The sequence below is a fragment of the Sinocyclocheilus rhinocerous genome, unplaced genomic scaffold (assembly GCF_001515625.1).
Source record: "Sinocyclocheilus rhinocerous isolate Xijiao unplaced genomic scaffold, SAMN03320098_v1.1 scaffold405, whole genome shotgun sequence".
NCBI lineage: Eukaryota > Metazoa > Chordata > Actinopteri > Cypriniformes > Cyprinidae > Sinocyclocheilus > Sinocyclocheilus rhinocerous.
In genome coordinates this window covers 280,443-301,732 of record NW_015630351.1, presented here as the reverse complement: position 1 = coordinate 301,732, position 21,290 = coordinate 280,443, and the positions used below count along the sequence as shown (strand labels likewise).

Genomic DNA, 21,290 nt, shown 5'->3' with positions numbered 1-21,290 from the left:
CAATAGTGTTTCGGGGGGGGGGGGTAAAATGCATGTTTTTTGGTGGGGTTCCCCTGTAAAATTCGCATTCCAGGGGCTAAATATCACGTTTTTGGGGGGTTGCTTTAACCTGCGGACATGAAAAACAACAGGCGGCATCAGGGGCGTCATGCACTTATTATTTTTGAGGGGGCACGAGGTATTCATATTTTTAATACAACTGACTTTGTATTTAATGTGAATTTAATTAAAAAAAAACATTGTAAGTTGCTAATTATAACCCTTTCATTGTACAGAAAGAGAGCAAAGAACATTATCGTTGACTTCAGTCTAGCCAGAGTTCAAACACTCTCAAAAACTCCTATTATAATCACTGAAGCTGTTTACACTGTGAAATGCATATCTTTACATCGTTCGCACATCTGCAACTTGTTGTTTCTGATGAGAGAATTAATTCGCCAGAGAGTAGAATTCAGTCAGCGAGCGCGCAGTGAACAAAACACCGCGTTTCATAGATGACTCATCTGAATGCCTCTGATTGGCCGTTGCATTCATAAACTCAACAGACTCCTGTGTGATTGGTTATAATGCGCAGCGCTGTAAAACGTGCCTGTCTCTGGCTCAGCGCCAGACAGCGAAAGCAGATTTGAATTTAGCAGCTAGTGATGTCCCGCACATCACACCCATGTGATTGTATCAATTATTAAAAATGTGCCTCTGGGCGGCAACAGTGTTAAAGTAGCCCAATTCCACAGGAAAAACATGGACTTGGCAACACTGGGTCAGATATATGTAGCCTCCAGGTTGGGCGAGATGAGACATAGGTAGCTGCAGGTCGGAGTAACGGGCGTGGCAAAAGGTGGCGTGCCGAAAAGTGGAACGCTACAACAGAAACTAACTCCTAACCCTAACCAATTAGAAAGACCTTTATCCACACCCACTGCTCCAGCCTGCAGTTATCCCTACTTGGGCTGGGCTACGACCAACCACAGTCTCAAATAAGATACACAAGCTCTCTGTCTCCCCCTCCCTCGTTTTCTCACACTGTCTCACTCTCCGATGATCCAATTTCACACACGCAGATTCTCGATCCTTGACTTCACAGCTTCCTGACCATTTCTAGATGTGTTTGTCTTTTGATGTTGCTATGGATACCGCACTGGTCTTGTTCATGGCATTTAGGTTGCAGTTTCTCATCACTGGAATAATTATTAGACGTGTGATAAGAGGATGCATTTTGACAAGTGGGTTTTTGTAGCATGATATGGTGTGGGTGAAGGTGAACTCAGTAACACTGTCATGTAGATTTCTATGTTGTGCATAGCATAAAGGTGACATGTATATTGTCCACTGTCCACTAAAACATGTATATTGTCCACTGTCAATATAGAGTTGTATGAAGCACAAGCCACTTTCAAACCAAGCAGCTTTCTGTTGGTCTGCACGGCAAATTCGCCTGACTGGAACATGAGCGAAATTTGCATTGCGAAATATTTTGTCCCCATGCAAAACTCCTGATCACTGTTGCCAAGTCCACGAAATTGGGCTACCTGTACACTGTTGCTGCGTTTTTTTTTTTTTAAAGTTCGTTTTTAGTTATAGCAATGTGATTTTAAATGTTATTTTGGACCCCCAACGGACTGGCGGGAAAAAAAACACGATTGAGCTAGTTTTGTTTTGCAGACCTGGCAACCCCGCTATATCCTGCGGACCATTTGAATACCTTAATTCAAATAAATGTAGATATTTACATATTGTAAAAGAGAATGTAGCATAAGTTGTTTTGCCCATGCAGAACTTGGCAGTATGTTCGTGTCTTAGTTACAATTTTACCATGCTACTTGGCTACTTGCTCAAAATAACACTTTCTTTGGTCTTTAGATGCCGATGCAGTATAGGATTATTTTAGCCCATTTTATCATCAACTGTAATTCGGATGAGTTAGGAAAATAATAGCAAACGTTTCCTTAAAAAGCAACATAATTTGAGGTATAATTAAAGTCTGTGGCATAAAGGGTGCTGGATGAAAGTTTCATACTCTGATGTTTTTTTCAAATCTCTAACCTGAAGTATGAGTAATAGTGGTACTTGCCACTATTTACGTTTTCCAGTACAGATATTTTAAGGTATAAGAACCGAACAACTAGCTGTTAAAAGACTGTTAAAGATTGTGATCTTTGTCCTTTGCTGTTTATGACAGACCAGCAGTTTAAAGCAAGTGAAGTTCCTATTGCATAACGCTGACAGCACAGAGAGGAAGACGTTATTTCTCTTTCTATCATCTCCCTCCCCCTGCTCTCTTTCTTTGTCTCTTCCCTCCCCCTTTCCCCTTTCTTTGTGTTTTCCAACCTGTTATTCAGCTTTACATTTTTTCCAAGCATGAACAAACCTCAGGGATACATAAAGCAGAGTAGTAGAAACATGAAACTGTGACAGACAGGTATACGTTATAACCATGTGAGTAAATGAGTGTTAGTGAGTCAGGTTTGACTGTAGGAAGTAAGTGTTGACATTTTGGATTGTATCCTGAGCAGATAAATGTTTGTGGTTTTGTGCAAACAATACAACTCAGTCTCATCGTCTCTCATTCGGCTGTTCAAACTCATGTGCACATGCGCCGCCACCTGCAGTTTAAGATTCAGGATCACTTCTCAAGACACAATCATTTATTGTTCACTGCTGTGTCTGTCGGGGTCTCGAGTGTTTGACGGATGTGTGTTGGCCTATGTTTTTAAAAATATGACCAGTCTGTGGAACTCTTTGGGTCTGTGTTCAGCAGAAACACAATGACTGGTCAAACCTGTTCAGCTGAGTATGCAGAAGCAGGTTTGTTGGTGGTGGTCATGTCCCAGTCAAAGCATTCACATTTCCCACACACACACAAACACACACACTCGTTATTTTGTTCTGTCTGTCATTCTTTTGTTCTATCTGTCTATCTTTCTACCACTCTGTTCTATCTATCTATCTATCTATGTATCTAGTAATAATGTACAGTATGTGGAAAATAATGTGTTTTTTGAACCATAAACACATTTCATTACACCAAATACACAAAATAATGTTCTTTTTAGCAACATCATATGACCCCTTTAAATGTATTGAAGTTAAAAATGACAATGCATTGTACTCTATTTCTCAGTTGTATCTTTTACTATGAAGACATTTTTCTCAGTCTATTAGTCACGTTGATGGAAGAGTATTGAACACAGTGACATCTACTGTACAGATCTGGTAGGTGCAGCACTTATTTTTTTAATGTATTGGCTGTTCAGAAGGAAGTACTACAGTAGTATACTGTTTACTGCACAGTATATACTATGTACTGCCTACTATTTTTAAGTAATATGTAAAATAGTATGCAATATTGAACTATAAACGTTTCAAAAGGTAGCTCTATTGCACAATTAATTTTGTATACAAGTTATTCAGTTATCATCTTGGAAATTAATACAGTTATTTTGCATTTATAATACAATTTGTGGTAAAAACAATGTCTTGGTGACTTTTGGAGATGAGGACTAACATTTCTTCTACTCTATAGTGGAATTGGAAGGTGAAGTCTAATGCATTGCATTGTGGGATTCGGTATATTGTGCAGTACTGCTGTATATTGCAAATATAATAGGTCATCAGAGTGTTGCATACATAAAATATGCATACTGTGCACAATACACATATTATATAATCCATAAGTAGCATGGTAGTAGGCTATTAGGTGAACTGTGATGATTATTCTATGATATATTATTTAGTGTAAAGAAGTGAGTTTAGTTCTTGTCAATTTGGGTGACTGATGTATCCTAGTGTTAAATGTAAAGCACTCAGATGTTCGCAGATAACTCGATGATTTGTCTCAGCATCTTATCTCTCCTGCATAACTACTTGCTTAAAACACAGTCCACATTTTCTCCCAGTTTCCACATTCCTCAAGGACCCCTCTGTTGCAGTGCCAGAGGGGGAGGCGTCCACAACAGTGCCTGATGGGAAATGTTCCAGTGTTTCCTGTGCTGAGCTGCAGATAACAACTTACTGTTTAGAGAGCTCAGCCTGAGGTTTTCTGAGATACTGAGCTGCTGGACGAGAGCCAGGTACCGCTCAGCCGCGCACGCACAAATGCCGCTAAGCTCTTATTTTCATGTTTGTTTGTTTGGCCTACTCCGAGTGAGCCAAAGGTTGCAGATAGCACCACCGCCCCCTATGCTAAAGGTCTTCCATATTATGTGACATTGCATGCTGGTATCTTACTGTGAAGAATCCAGAATCATATCTGAAATTGTTCAGTTCCTGGTGTCATAAGCAAACTTGATCTGAATTTCTCTTTCTCTCTCCTCTCTCTCGCTCTCTTTTAAAGCATGGAGAGCTATTCTCCATGTGCCAGAGGGATCAGTAGGAGGCTGAAAGAGAAGATGATTAATTAGCATTGCCTCTCCGCTTTGGCTGTAGACTGATCTCAGCCCAGATTCTCTGCGGGCTTCTCTTATGTAAAACTGTCGAATAACATAGTGTGGCATAGAACCGAACGATGGCTGAAAACAAACACTCCATGCTGAGGTGTATGCTCAGGCCGGTTGGACATCCATATCCTGAAGTGTGAACATATATCGTTCTCTCTTCTGTAGTTCTCAAATTTGGTCATTTATGCTCCCCCATTGTCATTTCAATCCATAAGAGTAGTCCATACGACTCATTCTCTATACTCCAAGTCTTCTGAAGCTGTTTGAGACCTTAGTGTGAGAAACTGAGCAAAATCTTAAGAGATAGCTCGCACAAAAATTTAAATTCTTTTATTTGCCCTCATGTCGTTCCAAATCTGACTGACTTTCATCTGCAAACACAAAGAAAATATTTTGAACCGTGTTTTGTCTGTGCATTTAAAGTCAGTAAGATAAAATGATGCTTTAGACCCCGTATTCTTTAAAAATATCTTCTTCTTTTTTTTGTTTTTAAACATCAAAATATCATCTTTTTTTTTTTTTTTTACTGTTTCTTTAAGCCTTATGCAGTTCTCAGATGTCATTTAATTTGAAGTCACATGCCATATCATGATTGGTTATGTGACCTGGCATGATATGTCAAAAAAGAGCCTTTTTATAATTACCATAATTGCAAATGAGATTTCAAAGCTCTGTTTTGGACACAAATCTACGTTATGGCTTCGGAAGTCTACCAATTTATGTTGCTTTTTTGTCTTTTTTTAAAGCTTGGCAGTATATATCACCATGTACTTTCAGTGGAAGAGCAGCTCAGACATTCTGACGAACATCTCATATTGTGTTTTTAATGCAAGAGAGAAAATAATATGGAGTTGGAATGACATAAAGGTGAGTAAATTATGAGCAAATTTTTGGGTGCGCTGTCTCTTTAAGCCTAATGAAGTTTTGAAATGTCATTTACAGTTGCAACTTGCCACATTGTGATCGGTCATGTGACATGAGGACCAATATCGTTCAGCCTTAGTGATGTTCCACTTGGCATGCTATTTTTTAAATGAATAAAAAGTCTGTTTCTCACACAAATCTATCCCATGGCTTCAGAAGACTTTGATATAGTGCACAACTCACATTTTTTGGAGCTTTTTGTCTTTTTTTGTACACTTTGGCAGTATAAAACACCATCTATTTTCACTGGACGAGCAGCTCAAACATCTGATTGTTTGTTTAATTAAACAAAGAGTTGGAATAACAGTGAGTAAATTATGACATGATTTTAATTTTTGCATGAACTTCATTTTTTTTTTTTTTTACTTGTTCGGCCATGTGACTTTCGAGAACCAATAGCATTAAGCCTCAATGATGTACAACCAGGCATGATGCATCATCCCAATCGTGAATATGATTTCAAAGCTCTGGTGGCTTAAATTTTGGTCTGTTTTTCACACACATATATCGTATGGCTTCAGAAAACTTGGGATGTAGTGCTTTTTGTCTTGTTTTTATAGCTAAATCTCCATCCACTTTTGCTGGAAGAGCAGCTCAGACATTCTGGCGAACATCTCATTTGTGTTTCATGAACTAAAGACAATAATATGAAGTTGGAATGACATGGGGCTGAGCAAATTATGACAAAAACTTATTTTTGGGTGATCTGTGCCTATAAACTTTACCATGACTATGTCAACCCAATTATCATGCTCAAAATAACTCATGTAGTCTGTATTTTGAACATTTTGAATTTATATTAGCAAACACAAACAGCAGCAGTGATGATGTAAGTAGTCTTAGATCTTTCTAGCAATCACAGTGAGCCAATTGTGTTAGCCAACATGCCACACAGTTACTTCATACGCTCCTCTTCTCTAACGATTATAACAGTCAGTGCCTTTTTTTTTTCCAAAGGTTGCAAAGCATCCTCAAATGCATATCAACAGAGCTGTAAGTAAACTTAACAAACAACACAGTATTTTATTGACCCAAGTTTAGTGAAAAGTGTCAAAATACAATAACAAGCATTGGAATACAAGCCATTTTGAACACGTAATCTTTTTGAAAGACATTAGGCCAAAACTACAAACCTGAGATATGCCACAAAACTCCACAAATTGGCCATTAAATGCTAAAGAGCTTTTTTTTATTATTTAGAAAAATAGATAGATTTGCAAGAAAAGACACTTTATACATTCAAGGACAAGGATGCTTTCGTTGGGAATGTGCTGCTTGCTTCTCTACTGGTTTGTTAGTAAGACACTTGATCTGCAGTTCAGGGAGAAGATGAATAGTGACGGGGAACGTGCGAGACAGGGTGGGACAGATGGAGCGAAAAGAGAGAGAGATGAGTGCGAGAGTGTGAAAGGGAAAGCAGAGCCTCAGGCTTTCTTTTCGTCCCTTTCTTTCCGCGTTTTTGTCTTCACAGGAGCCGGCATGGTCGCGGTTCCCCCTAGCCAGTCCCAGTGAGTGAAGAAAGGTGCAAAGTTGGTGCCCGGCTGCTGATGGTGAGCGTCATGCTGCAGCGCTCCACCCCAAAGGCCGAAGGGAACCAGATGATGCATCGCCCAAGGGAAGTCGTAGCCGCAGTGGTCCTCAGTAGAAACCCAGATGTTGAACAGCATGAATGCCCAGGCGGTGAGACAGTGGCACTGGAGGAGCAAAGGATCCACGGTGGTCCAGAAGCCCACACTGAAGAGCTCCCAAGCAGACAGGTATTGCGTAACCAGGCTGAAGGTTTGGCGATACTGGTGGTGGAGCGCGTGGAAGGTGCGGTAGAGCCAGCCAACGCGGTGATGCAGCAGGTGCCACAAGTAGTACTGGAAGTCGAACACCACTGTGCAGCCCACGATTCCCAGCAGGAAGGCGGTGAGTGTGGGCGCCTCGCAGGGCAGCGGCACAGGCGGCCGCCAGAGCCACTGGGCTATGGCGGCGGGGAAGATGTAGAGCAGATGGTTGTATGTGGTGAGCGCCAAAGTGGAGCCGATGTTGGACCAGGTGACGGTGCGGTGCTGGTGGATCTGGTAGCGTCGAATGGATGGCCAGGTGGGTGCGAGCAGGTCCAGCACGGTGTAGAAGAACACCAGCACCAGGTACATGGACACCGAGAGGATGACGGGAAACAGCGGCGAGCGCAAGGTGCTCTCGTGGTTCTGCTGAAGGTAATCCCACATGGGCTGCAGCACAGAGCGCTCCGACAGAGCCCAGGTTGCGTTGCTGACGTCCAGCACGCCACGCAGACTGCCGAGATTCATGTCCAGCTACGTATTGTTGATGCAACAGCCAGACTGCTGTTATTCCTGCAGTGGGGTGAGGATGCTGGCAGCGGCCGGCGGCGACTTTCTCTTGCTTTGAGTGCTGGATGTGGCTTTTTGTAAATGATCTGATCTGATCAAATGAGGCAGGCCTTTACGCCTCTAAAATGTGTCCAAGCACCACCTCCTGCATCTGTAGCGTTTCTCTCTCTCTCTCTCGCTCTCTCTCTCTCTCTCTCTCTCACTTGTTTCCCCCCCCCAATGCTCCTCTTCTCTTGGTATGGTATGGTGTGTGTGTGTTTGTGTGTGAACGCTCTTTTCATTGGTAGTTCGAGGGTGATCCAACATTTGACCAGCTGAAACATTCCTGCACCACTCATTTCTGACCTAGAAATGGAGAGAAAGAAGCAGAGACGTCTCATTGATCTGTGAAGTGTCTATTTGTTTGATTTGAATCATCTGCACTGCATATATTAACCATGCAGCGACGGAGATTGATTCATTGATGCATTGCAGTTCTGTCTCAAACAATGTGCAAAAATTTGTAATTCCAATTTAAATGTCATTATTAGTTCTGCTGAATGTGAATGTATTTATGCAAGAATCGCAATCAGGAGACATATATCGTGCGTTAGAATGAGCACACCCACTGATTGTCAATTTAAAAAAAAATGTTTTTTCAGGTTTTATGCATTAAGCAGTGAGTCACTTTGCTAAACATCTTTTGCACAGCATTTGGGTCCTTAGAATGTTTGTAAAAGAATGTTATTATTCTTAACTTAAATGATTAACTCAAATAAAGCTGAAAGAAATGAAAACAAATATTAGATAAAAACTTGAAAAATAAAAACGAAAATTATGAACTTATAAAATAAATATTTTATAATATACTAAAATTACTAAGAAAGTATTTAAAATAATCAAAATGACAAAAATATACAATTACTAAAAATTTAACTAAAATGAAAACTGAAAATCTAAAAATAAAAGCTAATTTGAAATATGAAAAAATACAATAATACTAAAATAACACTGTAAAAAATGACTTGAATCATGAATTGTTTTGGAATTGGATCTTGAGATGTACTTTTGCTCACTTATAACTCACTTTAAAATGAAAATTGTCATTATTATGTTGTTCCAAACCTATATGACTTTCTTCTTCCTTAAAAAAGCAAAAAGTGAATTCTTTAATAGGCGATGTCCCTATCAATGTAGGGTTTGTTCTTTTTTATGCATTTGCAATGAATCGAGACTGGAGTTTTTAAGCATCACGTTTCACGTCTTCTGAAGACATATGATAGCATTGTGTGAGAAACATTAAAAAATTCGGTTGTTATTTACTGAAAACCATCCTAGATCTCATTGGTGCATTCATGACAGAAGTAACAATATGTGAACAAATAACTTAGAACAGTATTGTGAACTGGATCAAATGAGTCATGGAGAAAAAATCTGACTCAAAGAATAATCTTCACAAATCAGACATTGTTATATTCACTTTTTTATATTGCCCTTTTTTAGAAAAGAACGACTACAATTCTTCTGTATTTCTCCATTTGTGCTCCACAGATAAAAGTCATACAGGTTTGGAACGACATGAGGGTGAGAAAAAGACGAAGACATTTTTAGGTGAACTGTTCCTTTTTAAACTCTTAAGACCCAAGAAAAGATTTTTAGGAAAAAAATAGTTTTTTTCATGTCTTTACATTGTTTAGAGCATAAAAACAATATAAAAAAAAAAAAAGAATAAAAAATGATATTTCATTCATAAGTTATACTATGTCCTCGGTAGAGGACATCGGGACTCAATTTAAAAAAAAATAAAATAAAAATACATGAATGAACATGCATAGGCAAAAACAATATATTTTTTAAATCACCAATACATTTTTAGTTTGCAGGATTTATTTTTCTACCAAACTTCGTATAAAGATGATTCTCAACTATGTTGTAACAGAATTATTTGATATACCATTTTTCTTTCTGCAAAATGTGTGTAAAATGGCCATAAACGGGTTTTCTCATTATATACAAGGAGTGGTCGTGGTGAAACATCCAAACATTTAGTATCTCTGAAAATCCCTGAATGTGCTCTGTACAGGACATCCAAAACTGTGGCGTGTATAGTCTCAGAGAAATACACCAAAATATAATGTCCTCATATGAGGTCACAGGGTCTCAGAAGGATATGTTGTATTTGTGTAACAGGTGGATGTTGAAACGTATAGAGCAACTGACCTCAACGTTACAGCATTTAAGGATTTGCTCCACAACATCTCAATTCCTGTTGCACCTTCCAAAACCTTCTATTAATATAAATGAATTAGCATGACATTTACATAAACTGACATTACACAACATTCCCATTAATATTCATATGTTTGTCTGGCTAGACTTGAGTAGAAAGTGCATCATAAACAACCCATCTCTGTATAAGGATGAGTAGGACTGTGCAGCCTATTTTCTCTCGCTTTTTCTCTTTCTGTCTCTCATTAATCATAGCTTTTCTGTCAGGCCTTCACAGAGATGAAAAGCCCTTTTTTATATTTTGACATTTTTCAGACCAGGAAGTTGCAGTTGGGTGTCACTGTGGTCATGCATAAATCTCTCTACAGAATAAAGTTGGTTTGTTCGAACAGAAAGAAGCTGAGAGCAGGACAGGGCAGACGGCCACTGAGCTGCTCTCTATGGAGTCATGAATGATCCACTTCTCACGCAAAAAACATCCTCCATGATAGGGACAACAGGATTTTTTGATTTGTATGATTTGTTTTCAGTGTATATATCTGTAAACTATGATCCAATTCTCACGCAAAAAAAAAAAAAAAACTTTCTCCCTGATAGGGACAACAGCGTTTTTTGATTTATATGATTTGTTTTCAGTGTATATATCTGTAAACTAACTGTTAGTGCAGGATGCATGAATAAATCACAGAAATCTGTGTGAAAGTCTGGAAACAAATACTGAATAAAAATATGAATCATTTATGAGTCACTTACAGGCTGATTGACATGAGATGCAGTGCTTTAATGCTTAAGGTGAAGTGTGTCATTTTTTAAGCTATTAACTGATATGTAAGCTATTCATATCAGTGCATATAAATGATCGTGATTAATTTGCATTGACACTGTATTCCAGCAAGAACATATAAAGTATAAAAATATATTCTGTATAGTTTTATAAAATAAAATGCTTTTTTAAATTTTCAAATCAGCTGTTCATTTATATTGCATAACAATGTATACATGTTTTTGCATTAAAGGAATAGTTCACACAAAAATGAAAATGTATTCACCCTCAGGCCATCCAAGATGTTGATGAGTTTGTTTCTTTATTGGAACCGATTCAGATAAAATGTAGCATTACATCACTTGCTCACCAGTGGATCCTCTGTAGTGAATGGGTGCCGTCAGAATGAGAGTCCAAACAGCTGATAAAAACATCACAATAATCCACAAGTAATCCACACCACTCCAGTCCATCATTTAATGTCTTGTGAAGCGAAAAGCTGCGTTTGTAAGAAATCCATCATTAAGGCGTTTTAACTTTAAACTGTTGCTTCTGGCCAAAATACAAGTCCATAATCCATAATAATGTTTCCCCCAGTGAAAAAGTCCATCCACTGTTGTCCTCTCATTTTAAAAGCCATTTAGAATTATTCATTTAGAACTGTTGGACTGTGTTCACTTGTAAACGGTGCTTGATCTGTGTATATTTCACATCTGATTCAGACCAGACCACTTTTTCACTGCAGAAATCAATTTTATGGATAGAGCACTCGTATTTTAGCTGGAAGCAACCGTTTAAAGTTAAAAAATGTTGGATTTGTTTCTTACAAACACGCCGCTTTTCACTTCACAAGATATTAACTGATGGACCGGAGGCGGTGTGGATTACTTGTGGATTATTGTGATGTGTTTATCAGCTGTTTGGACTCTCATTCTGACGGCACCCATTCACTGCAGAGGATCCAGTGGTGAGCAAAAGAGCAAATCTTTTCTGATGAAGAAACAAACTCTACATCTTGGTTAGCCTGAAGGTGAATAAATTCTTCAGCAAATGTCATTTTTGGGTGAACTTTTCCTTTAACATAAAAAGTGACGTTTTCAGAGTGTTTACAGCATTTTTGTGTTCTGATGAGACTTGAACTGGCATTGTTTCTCATCACAGATGCTCAGTCAAAGCCACTACAGCTTGACGGAGGTTTTAGCCCGGTTGAATTGCTGGAAAGAGCCTTAAGGAGCACCAGGACTAGCTGTTCGGTCCTGTAGCTGTTTAAGTTGCTCATCATCATCATCATCATCATCATCATCAGTGAGTTGTTAATAAATTCTAGCATCCAGCTACTAACATGCAGTAGGATGCAGAATTTCATAATTGCTGTTCAGGAATTTACACTACAACAGACCCATCACAATATTTATTTGCCTGTGCAGATTACTTTTGTGGGAATTAGGTTATTTAAATTAGCATTATGGGTTAGTTATGGGAGCAAAATACTCTTACCTGGAAAAATAGATTGTCTGTGTAGATGTACAGACAATGTGTATATGCTACTGTAAACAACTATAAGCCTTTATGCACTGATAACTGGTTTGTTTCTTGAGCAGCAAATCAGCATATCAGAATGATTTCTGAAGGATCATGTGGCACTGAAGACTGAAGTAATGATGCTGAAAATTCAGCTTTGCATCACAGTAATAAATTACATTTTAAAATATGTTCAAATAGAAAACAATTATTTTAAATTGTGATAATATTTCACACAATATTTTGATCAAATAAATGCAGACTTGGTAAGCATATGTAAAAAAAAAAAAAAAAAAAAAAAACGTTTTAATGGTAGTGTCAACTGTTTTCAATTTAAAATATTGATAAAAACTTTCAGAGTATCAATGATACTAAAATAACACTGGTACTACTAAAGTTGAGCCACTAGAGGTCAGAAACACATCGCCATTAAAACAGCAGATAACCTCGAGCTGCCCTGTCGTCTCAAGATGTGCTGAAACTACCATGTTGTGATGTTTAGACAATTGCAGTAGTTTGAATACTGAGACATTATATGAAAAAATTAAGGATTTGTGTGTGACTATATGTGTCATTGCCCTCCAGCACGGTAAAATGCATTAGTTTTCTCACTCTAATTCACACAGTAGGCTACTTCGCAGGGAAACGTTTCATCATCTTAATGAACGGAAAACACTTTAAGCTTGGAGATGTGGGGGTGAAACACACCTGAGCCTCGTCCTGACCCCCCTCTGCTCTCCCTCAGGTGATATCAGGAGTAAAAAATAGACTCGTCTTGATCCTTGGAGAGAAAAAGAAATCTCGAAACACGACGACACATTATTAAGTTGGACTTTCGTTCTTTTAGAAAGAAAGAAAAAACTGTCAGGAACTCAAGATTAAATAAATAATACATAAATATTGATTTAAACAAATCAATCGTCTTAGGTTTGAAGTTCTCTTAGACCTAAGAGTAACCCCAGGGGATTAATAGCCTAGTTTTAGCAAAACAAGAACGCCGCGTACGTCATCAAGTCCCGTTCCTGCTACACGCGCTTGTGCTTGGAGGATGTTGCTGGAGTTTCCAATCGAAGCACTGAACCTTTCTGAACAAGCTGAACCAGACGATCATACAGAGAGAACACAGCAAAAACAACTAACGTTCCGTTCACACTGACTATGAATAACTACTAACCCGTTCATACTACCCAGATAGCACACCTACGTCTGCAAGATGGCTGTTAAAGATCGCTTCATCTGGAAAGCATCTGCTGTCTACAAACATCTGATAGACGTCTTTGAGATGTCCGTTTTACATACATTCTTCTAAACCATAAACATCTTAAAGACATTTTCTAAACGTCTATTTGACATCTGATAGGAAACGTCCTATAGACGTATTGCAGAAACACTCTAATGTCTTGCAGACGTCAAATAGACATCTCCGTGATGTGTGCGACCAGGGATCGTGATAACTATACATTTTTAATAATCGTTTTAATTCCATGAGAATAGGAATGTCCACATCACAATTATAACTATACACAGGGGAACTATATAGTTAGAATCACTTTCAGAACGATTTTTCTGGCTTATGAACGATAAAAAAAACATTGACAACTAGTTTATCTTGAAAGGTCCGTTTTCAAATCATCCTGGTAGTACACTGACTTCTAATATGGAGAATGGCCTCAATTTCTTTCCCGCGCTCTCCCCAAACATTTGTTTTGAGGGAATGTTGAGCGGGTACGAAATTCGCAAAAAGTGCGGATTGCTTTACGGCCGCAACAAATGCACGTGAACAGCTTTCCGCTGTAATTATGACAGTGATATATTTACGACAGTGAATTCCACTCGCTTAACTGTAGGGGGCTGCAAAGTCACAAAAATACACTTTTAAAGCGGCAGACGACATAACTGAGGAGCGTGCTTATAATAAACACAACGCTATCGTGCGTTGGTGTAGACGTTAATATAGTCAGGATTATAGTTATTGTTCTTTGTGTGAACGGGCCTTAAGAATTAAGCCACATATGCCCCAACCATATGATAACCAAGTGATAAGCCAAGTACAGAATCTTCTCTGTCACTCACTCTCTCATTCCCCAGGCAGAAGTAATAGGTCTTGTTATTTGATCAGTTGCAATGACTTAATGACCAGAATTAGAGCTCTTTTGTATGCGTCTATGACAGAGATGCTGATGAAATGCTTTTAGAGGGACTTGATAAGGAAAGCTTCCCCCTAATCATATTTAATTAAACCTGTACCATTCCTGCTGCAGACATGAATCAACTCAAATCATGTGAGATGTCAGATTCCATGACTCCAGCCGTATTGACACACAGGGGTGGGCCCTTTTGACATGGGGCAGGCAGTGTACAGAGGGGTCCCAGAGATGCCTGGGGGCCTCTGACATTTAGGTACCAAAATGTCATGCCATCCCCATCAACATAATCACAAAGGCATTTCCCATAAAGAAATAATGTTTAAAATCACATCGTCTTGTTCCTTTCTCTTTTAATGCTTTGCATTTTTCTAGCTTCTGTTCTACTTTAGTTCACTCTTGAAAGCATGAATTTCCTGGTTTATGCTTGCTATGGCTGGTTTGGTGCTGGTCAACCAGCATGATCTTTCTGGTGATGCAGGTTGACCAAGAACATCTTGCTGGTTAAGCTAGTTAATCAGCCTAGTAAAAGTTTGGGCTCAGTAACATCTTTTAATGGTTTTGACTGAGTTTCATTTGATCACCAATGCGGCATTTATTTGATCAGAAATACTGTTTAAAAACAGAAAATTGTTATTTATTACTATTTAAAATACTATCTTCTATTGTAATATATTATAAAATGTAATTTATTTCTGTGATGCAAAGCTGAATTTTCAGCATCATTACTCCAGTCTTCAGTGTCACATGATCCTTCAGAAATCATTTTAATATGCTGATTTGCTGCTCAAGAAACATTTCTGATTATTATCAATGTTGAAAACAGTTGTGCTGATTCTTTTTTTTTTTTTGTTGTTTTTTTGGAAATGGTGACTTTTATTCTTTGATGAATAGAAAGTTCAAAAGAACAGCATTTATTTGAAATAAAAATCTTTTGAAAAATTATAAGTGTCCTCACTGTCATTTTTTATCAATTTAATGCATTCTTGCTTAATGAAGTATTAATTTCTTTTAAAAAGACCCCAAACTTCTGAACGATTGTGTATAAATGTCATTGCATTAAATGATTATGGTCATTTATTTTAAAGGAAATTGGCAAGCACAAGTTTCAAATGAAATCTATCGCAAAAATAGCTAATGTTAGATTTTAAATGATGAATGAAGAAAAAATATTTGGAAACTGTTTGCAGTGCTTTAATAGATCATATTTATAGTTAATATGATGAACTGTTGTAGGACACCTTTGTGAACTGACTTCATACATCCACCTAAAATCACAAAAACACCATAGAGTAGAAGACATTGAGCAAAAATGGCTCATAAAAGTGAAGTTAGTTTGTGTGTGTGTGTATGTGTGTGTGTGTGTGGAGGGCTCTCAGGAGGCCTTTGCTCTTTTATTTGGAGTGTGTTTTCAGTGCAGGTGTGTGGAAGGGTTACTATGGTGCATCACCTGAGCTATCATACATCGTCACAACAACAGAGGAGGGTCTTTCCTGCACAGGTTACCTCAAAAACAACTTCACCCACTCTTGAAAACAGTTTGTTCATGAACACAGAACTTCACTTCTCGGCTCTCAACAAGGCAAGACACTTTTTTCTCTTTGCCAACAAACTTTAGAACTCAGTTCATATTTGAAAGAAGGCTGATAACTTATTGGAACTGACTTATTTACTTAATTATTTTAATCTCTTTTAATTGCAAGAAATTGTCATTTGGCTGTGTGAGTACCATTGTGGTACTGAATGTTTTTTATATTAATGTGCCCTAGTATTGACATGCTGCTATGTCCAGAAAAATACTCTGATACTTTTGAAGTGTTTGTTAATAAATATAGTCATAAAATAGTTAAGTTTGCCCAGCAGCGGGTCAGTCTGAACTGGATGTGTCATACCTGCTCCACAGGTGCTCTGCAGCAGTAATGCCCAGTAAACTGGAGGGAGCCATGGATGCACTCATCACGGTCTTTCACAACTACTCAGGGAGCGAGGGAGACAAATACAAACTCAGTAAAGGAGAGCTGAAGGAACTTCTTAACAGTGAACTCACCGACTTCCTCACGGTTAGCGATCAGACATTTCACAACAAATTTCAAAGCTTGTTATGGGTCTGCATTGTAAGAAGAATACAACTGATCTTAATCCAGACTGGAAAAATATAAGCAAAAGAGACATACAAAAACATTTATATGTATGTACATTTATAAGAATGTACAATAAAATTGAATCAAATATATGCATTTTGTTTTTTTATGAATTTATTGATAAATAGAATTTCTACAATGTAATAATAATCATTATTATTATTATTATTATTATTATGACTGTTATTATTACTAATTATTTTATACAATATATAAATATTTGTATATTTCTTAATAAAAATAATGTATACTATATATATATATTAGCATTGCTCAAATCAAAAAATTCAAAAGCATGCTTTTAAGAGTGAAAATGTGTAGGTTTTTACCATAAGGAAATATAATATCTGAGCTGACTTTTAAATATAATTTGTGCATTTTTTTAATTAATAAAACAAGCTTATTAAAGTTACAGCAAGAAGTTACCTGACAAAAAAAATTCACAGTGCATTTGCCACAATCAAGATTTATTTTAGTTTTTGGCTAATCAGTTGTTTAAAGAAATCAAGTGTATTATGGATATTTTTGAATGCATTTGCAACCCTTTTTTTTTTGCAAGCATTTGTGGAAATTGAGGTCTATTTTGGTTTCCTCATCAGGAAGTGAATTTAAATCATGTGTATTAAATAATCTTCTGAGCTCATATCACATGAGAGCTGGTATATGAACACACACAGAGAGCGAGAGGGAAATCTCTTGGCCTGGAGTTCAAAGCGCTCTCTTTCCTTCAAGAAAACAGCTCATAACATCACCTCACTGACTGCTTAGTCAACCGTACATAATGCTTTAATGCCATCTATTAAAATTGAAGATCTCATCTTGACATCCAGCACATACCCTGCTCTTACTGCATGCATTAATATGTGCGTGTGTGAGTGAGTTTTTGGCTCCGGCGTGTTGATTAGTGATAATTATTTTGTTAATTTCGCAATGAACTTTTCATTGTTTACTTTGTTTGCGTTTAATTCATTTCCTGTGTACACAGGCGTGTAATTCCAGCTCTCACACTGGGACAGGCCACTTGGTGAGTTGGCTGAAAATCTGAGGAAATGCATTAAATGAATTATTTCTTTCCCATCAGATACAATATCGTTCAATAAAAAGGACCCCATTCATGATCAGGAAACTTTATCTGAATCTCAATGAGACAAAAGTTGAGGAAAACAGTGCTTGGGTCACACAGCGGCCTGGTGTGTCTCTCTGAAAAATCCATACAGATCTTTGGGGATTTGAGCTATGTGTGTATATGTGCGCGCGTGTGTGTGTGTGTGTGTGTGTGTCTATATCAAGAGGAAAATAAGTTGCCTCTCCTCCCTCTTTGACTGAATCTCATAAACCTGTAAAGAACACACCCAGATCATATTTCACACCAAAATGTATATAAATTATAATTGTATTATTATTATTATTATTATTATTTTAAATGTATACTATTTCTAGTATAAAAATAATCCTGCAGAAAAAGCCTATTTTTAGGACCATTAGGAATTTTGCATTGTATATTCATTATTGTAATGTAAAAATTCACATTCTCATTATTTTAATGCAATAAATAAATACAGATAGATAAACATATTATTAATATACAATATTAATGTATATATTTATCAAGAGGAAAATAAGTTTCCAGTGTTATTTTTTTTTTTTTTTGGATTAATGATTAACTAATGTAGTTTGATTTGTATTAGTTATCTATTTTAGTTTTAGTTACAGCTGTAGTAATGTTGTCATTTTATTAGTTTATTATGTCTATATAGGCTTTTTATTAAGTTTTGTCATTTTTATTTAATTTCTTTTATTTTCTTAAATGTGTGTATATATATATAGTATTTATAGAGTTTTAGCTTTTAGTTTTAATTACTTTTTCTTATTTGTAAGTCGCTTTGGATAAAAGCGTCTGCTAAATGACTAAAAGTAAAGTAAAATATATTTAATATAGATGATAAATAGATATTTTACAACATATTGTAACCGGGCGAACGAGACGAGAGACGTGCAGATCCATTTGCAAGCTTTATTAGACAGAGACAATAACACAGGCAGGGTCGAAACACCAGCAAACAGGTATGGCACGGGCAAGACACAAGAGTATTCCAAGGACAGACGTGTTGCTATATAGTGTGTGTGTGTGATTGGCTGCAGGTGAGTCCAATCAGTGCAATGGAGCATGGGAAATGTAGTCCAGGGTGACGTGCAACAGTTTGTGTGGTGTGAGAGTCAATGTAATCAGAAGGCGACCTCTGGTGGCGAGCAGACGGAAGACCACGGACAGGATTCGTGACATATATTTAGTTTTAGTAAACATTAAAAAAATGCATTAATATATATATATGTATACAGTATATATATATATATATATGTACATATATATGCGTGTGTATTTTGTTTGAATAGAACATTTTGACAGGTTAGTTTTTGTTGTAATGTGTTCATACTGTTTTAAATAAAATATTATGCTAATTTATACTAATGATACAGTTAAATGCAACTGAAAAAAAAAGAAAACTGAAAAGTAGAATGTTTTGATTGCATTAGCATTATGAGGACGAATGTGCTTAATTGTCATGCAAATAACGTCTCAATGCAACAAAATTTTAATGTTTTTTTCCCGTTACGTAACATAATTTCTCATTTTCTTCATTTAATTTTTGGGATGAAATATAAGCTGGATGTGTTTTTCATGAGATGTGGGTCTCAGCTGTGTACGCATCATCAGAAGGAGGCTGTTGCTTACGCATCATCAGTTACTGGCTGGAACACAGCCTGATATAGACTCTCACCTCTCCCTCGCCACAACACACTCGCACACACTCTCCTGGGAGTGTGTACTGTAACGTTAGGAGGCAGAAAGAGTAATGAGTGAGATGTTAAACTATGTCTGGTGGCTTCATGTGTTAACCACACACACACAGATAGTCAATCATTCAGTGTAGCCACAGGCCGATGGACTCTGAGGGTTTTAAAGTCACGGTTCATCAGTTACCAGCATCAACGCTGGGACGCACGGCCACTGGGTTTTGCCCAATCGTGCTCACGTGGAATGAATGTCAGGGTAGATGGATGGATATCCATGAGATGGATCTGATGGATGGGCTGGAAACAGGCAATTACAACAGGATCAATTACATTGAGTTAGTGCTCATATAAAAACAAACATATACTCAACATTAAGCAATTTCTATAAGAAAGCAGTATATTTGAATATGTTCCACAGAGCTTTTATCAGAGTGTGATTGTTATTGGCCTGTATTGTAAAGGCTGAATACAACAAATCTTAATTCAGACTGGAGAAACTTTAATGAAAGAGTCCTACAAAACAAAATATTATATAAAAAATATATATTTTTAATTATAAATATTTTATTAAATCAAAATCTATTCCTTTTTAATAAAATATTATTTTTAATAAATATAATTTTAAAATATTATATAAATTAATATTAAGATAAATTAAAAAAACATTTTAGCATAACTAAACTAAATATTTATACAACAATGTACACAATTTATTTTCTAGATTCATAAAAAATTATTTTTAAAATCCAAAAAAGGAATATATTGTATGAATGTTTATAAATATTTTTTTCTTTTTTTTTATATGTATATATATATTTAATTGTATTGTATTTAATTGTATTTTAATTGTAAATATATAATTTAATTATAATTGTATTAATAATAAAATTAATACAATTATAAAATAAAAAAGTACATAATACAATTCTTAAATCTTAAATATATTTCTTTTATATGAAAATATAAATATCCTATTTCTAGAGATTCTGACCAATCAGCATTCAGTACCAGAACCGTGTGTAAATGCACAATATAGCATACATATGTTTCATGCTGTGCTGAGTTGTTGTGTTTGTTTTGTCTTTGTTTAGTCTCAAAAAGACCCTATGCTGGTGGAAAAGATCATGAACGATCTGGACTCCAACAAAGATAACGAGGTCGACTTTAACGAGTTTGTGGTGCTGGTGGCGGCGCTGACTGTTGCGTGCAATGACTTCTTCCAGGAACAACAGAAGAAGAAAGGCAAAGATGAAAAGAAAGGCAAATGAAACGGATGCATGAAAGTACCTGCTTGTATAATGCTCTATGATGCATTAAACCGTTTGTTATGAACCAGACCACATGTCCTTATGTTAGCCATTTACTGTCAATCCTTGGTTTGTATCAAAAGCAATCATTAAATAAAAATAAATTATTAATTTCAATGATTTAAAATGACTTATTTTTTTCATGAAAAGATGTACTTATGATAAACTGAAAGCTGGACTTTATTATCCTATACCTGTAGAATACAATGGACATCTATATGACCTCAGCTTCTATGTCCCTCTTATGTTTTTTAATTCATTAAATCGTTAAATCCGAGCTGAATCATGTTGTTTTTCTCATTTCACATACTGCTTACTATTGGGAAACAGTCTGCTGTATGTTGTTATGATGTTTTAAACTGTAGTGTGTCCTCCAGGGTTGCTATTGTTAACTAAAACTAACATTTTGTTAATTGAAAATAAAAAATTATATATATTTATATATAAGCATTAGATTAAAAACTTTAACTAATTAAATTAGAAATACTGCCTTGGCAACTAACTGAAATAATTTTATGTTGAAGCGCTAAAATACTAAATGAAAATAAATAAAAACTAATACTGAACTAAAACAAAACTGATGTAAAAATCTAAATAGTAATATTTAAATTACTATTTATATAATAAAAAAAACTAAAAAATAAAACAAAAACTAATGAAAATAATAAAAGCCCATAACAAATATAAAAAAGTTAATAAATATTAATAAAT

The 21,290-nt window shown here is 36.4% G+C and overlaps 2 protein-coding genes across 2 annotated transcripts; one reads left to right on the top strand and one right to left on the bottom strand.

Moving 5' to 3' along the window:
• Positions 1-6,724: 6,724 nt before the first annotated feature.
• LOC107740202 (cholesterol 25-hydroxylase-like protein 2) lies at positions 6,725-7,787 on the bottom strand. Its single transcript, XM_016552549.1, has one exon. The coding sequence runs from the start codon at positions 7,655-7,657 to the stop codon at positions 6,785-6,787; it is 873 nt and encodes a 290-aa protein (XP_016408035.1). The 5' UTR covers positions 7,658-7,787; the 3' UTR covers positions 6,725-6,784.
• Positions 7,788-16,246: 8,459 nt separating this feature from the next.
• Positions 16,247-20,540, top strand: s100z (S100 calcium binding protein Z). The gene is made up of 2 exons (XM_016552560.1): positions 16,247-16,395; positions 20,364-20,540. Exons 1-2 carry the CDS (start codon positions 16,255-16,257, stop codon positions 20,538-20,540), a joined length of 318 nt encoding a protein of 105 aa, XP_016408046.1. The 5' UTR covers positions 16,247-16,254.
• The last annotated feature ends 750 nt before the right edge of the window (positions 20,541-21,290 follow it).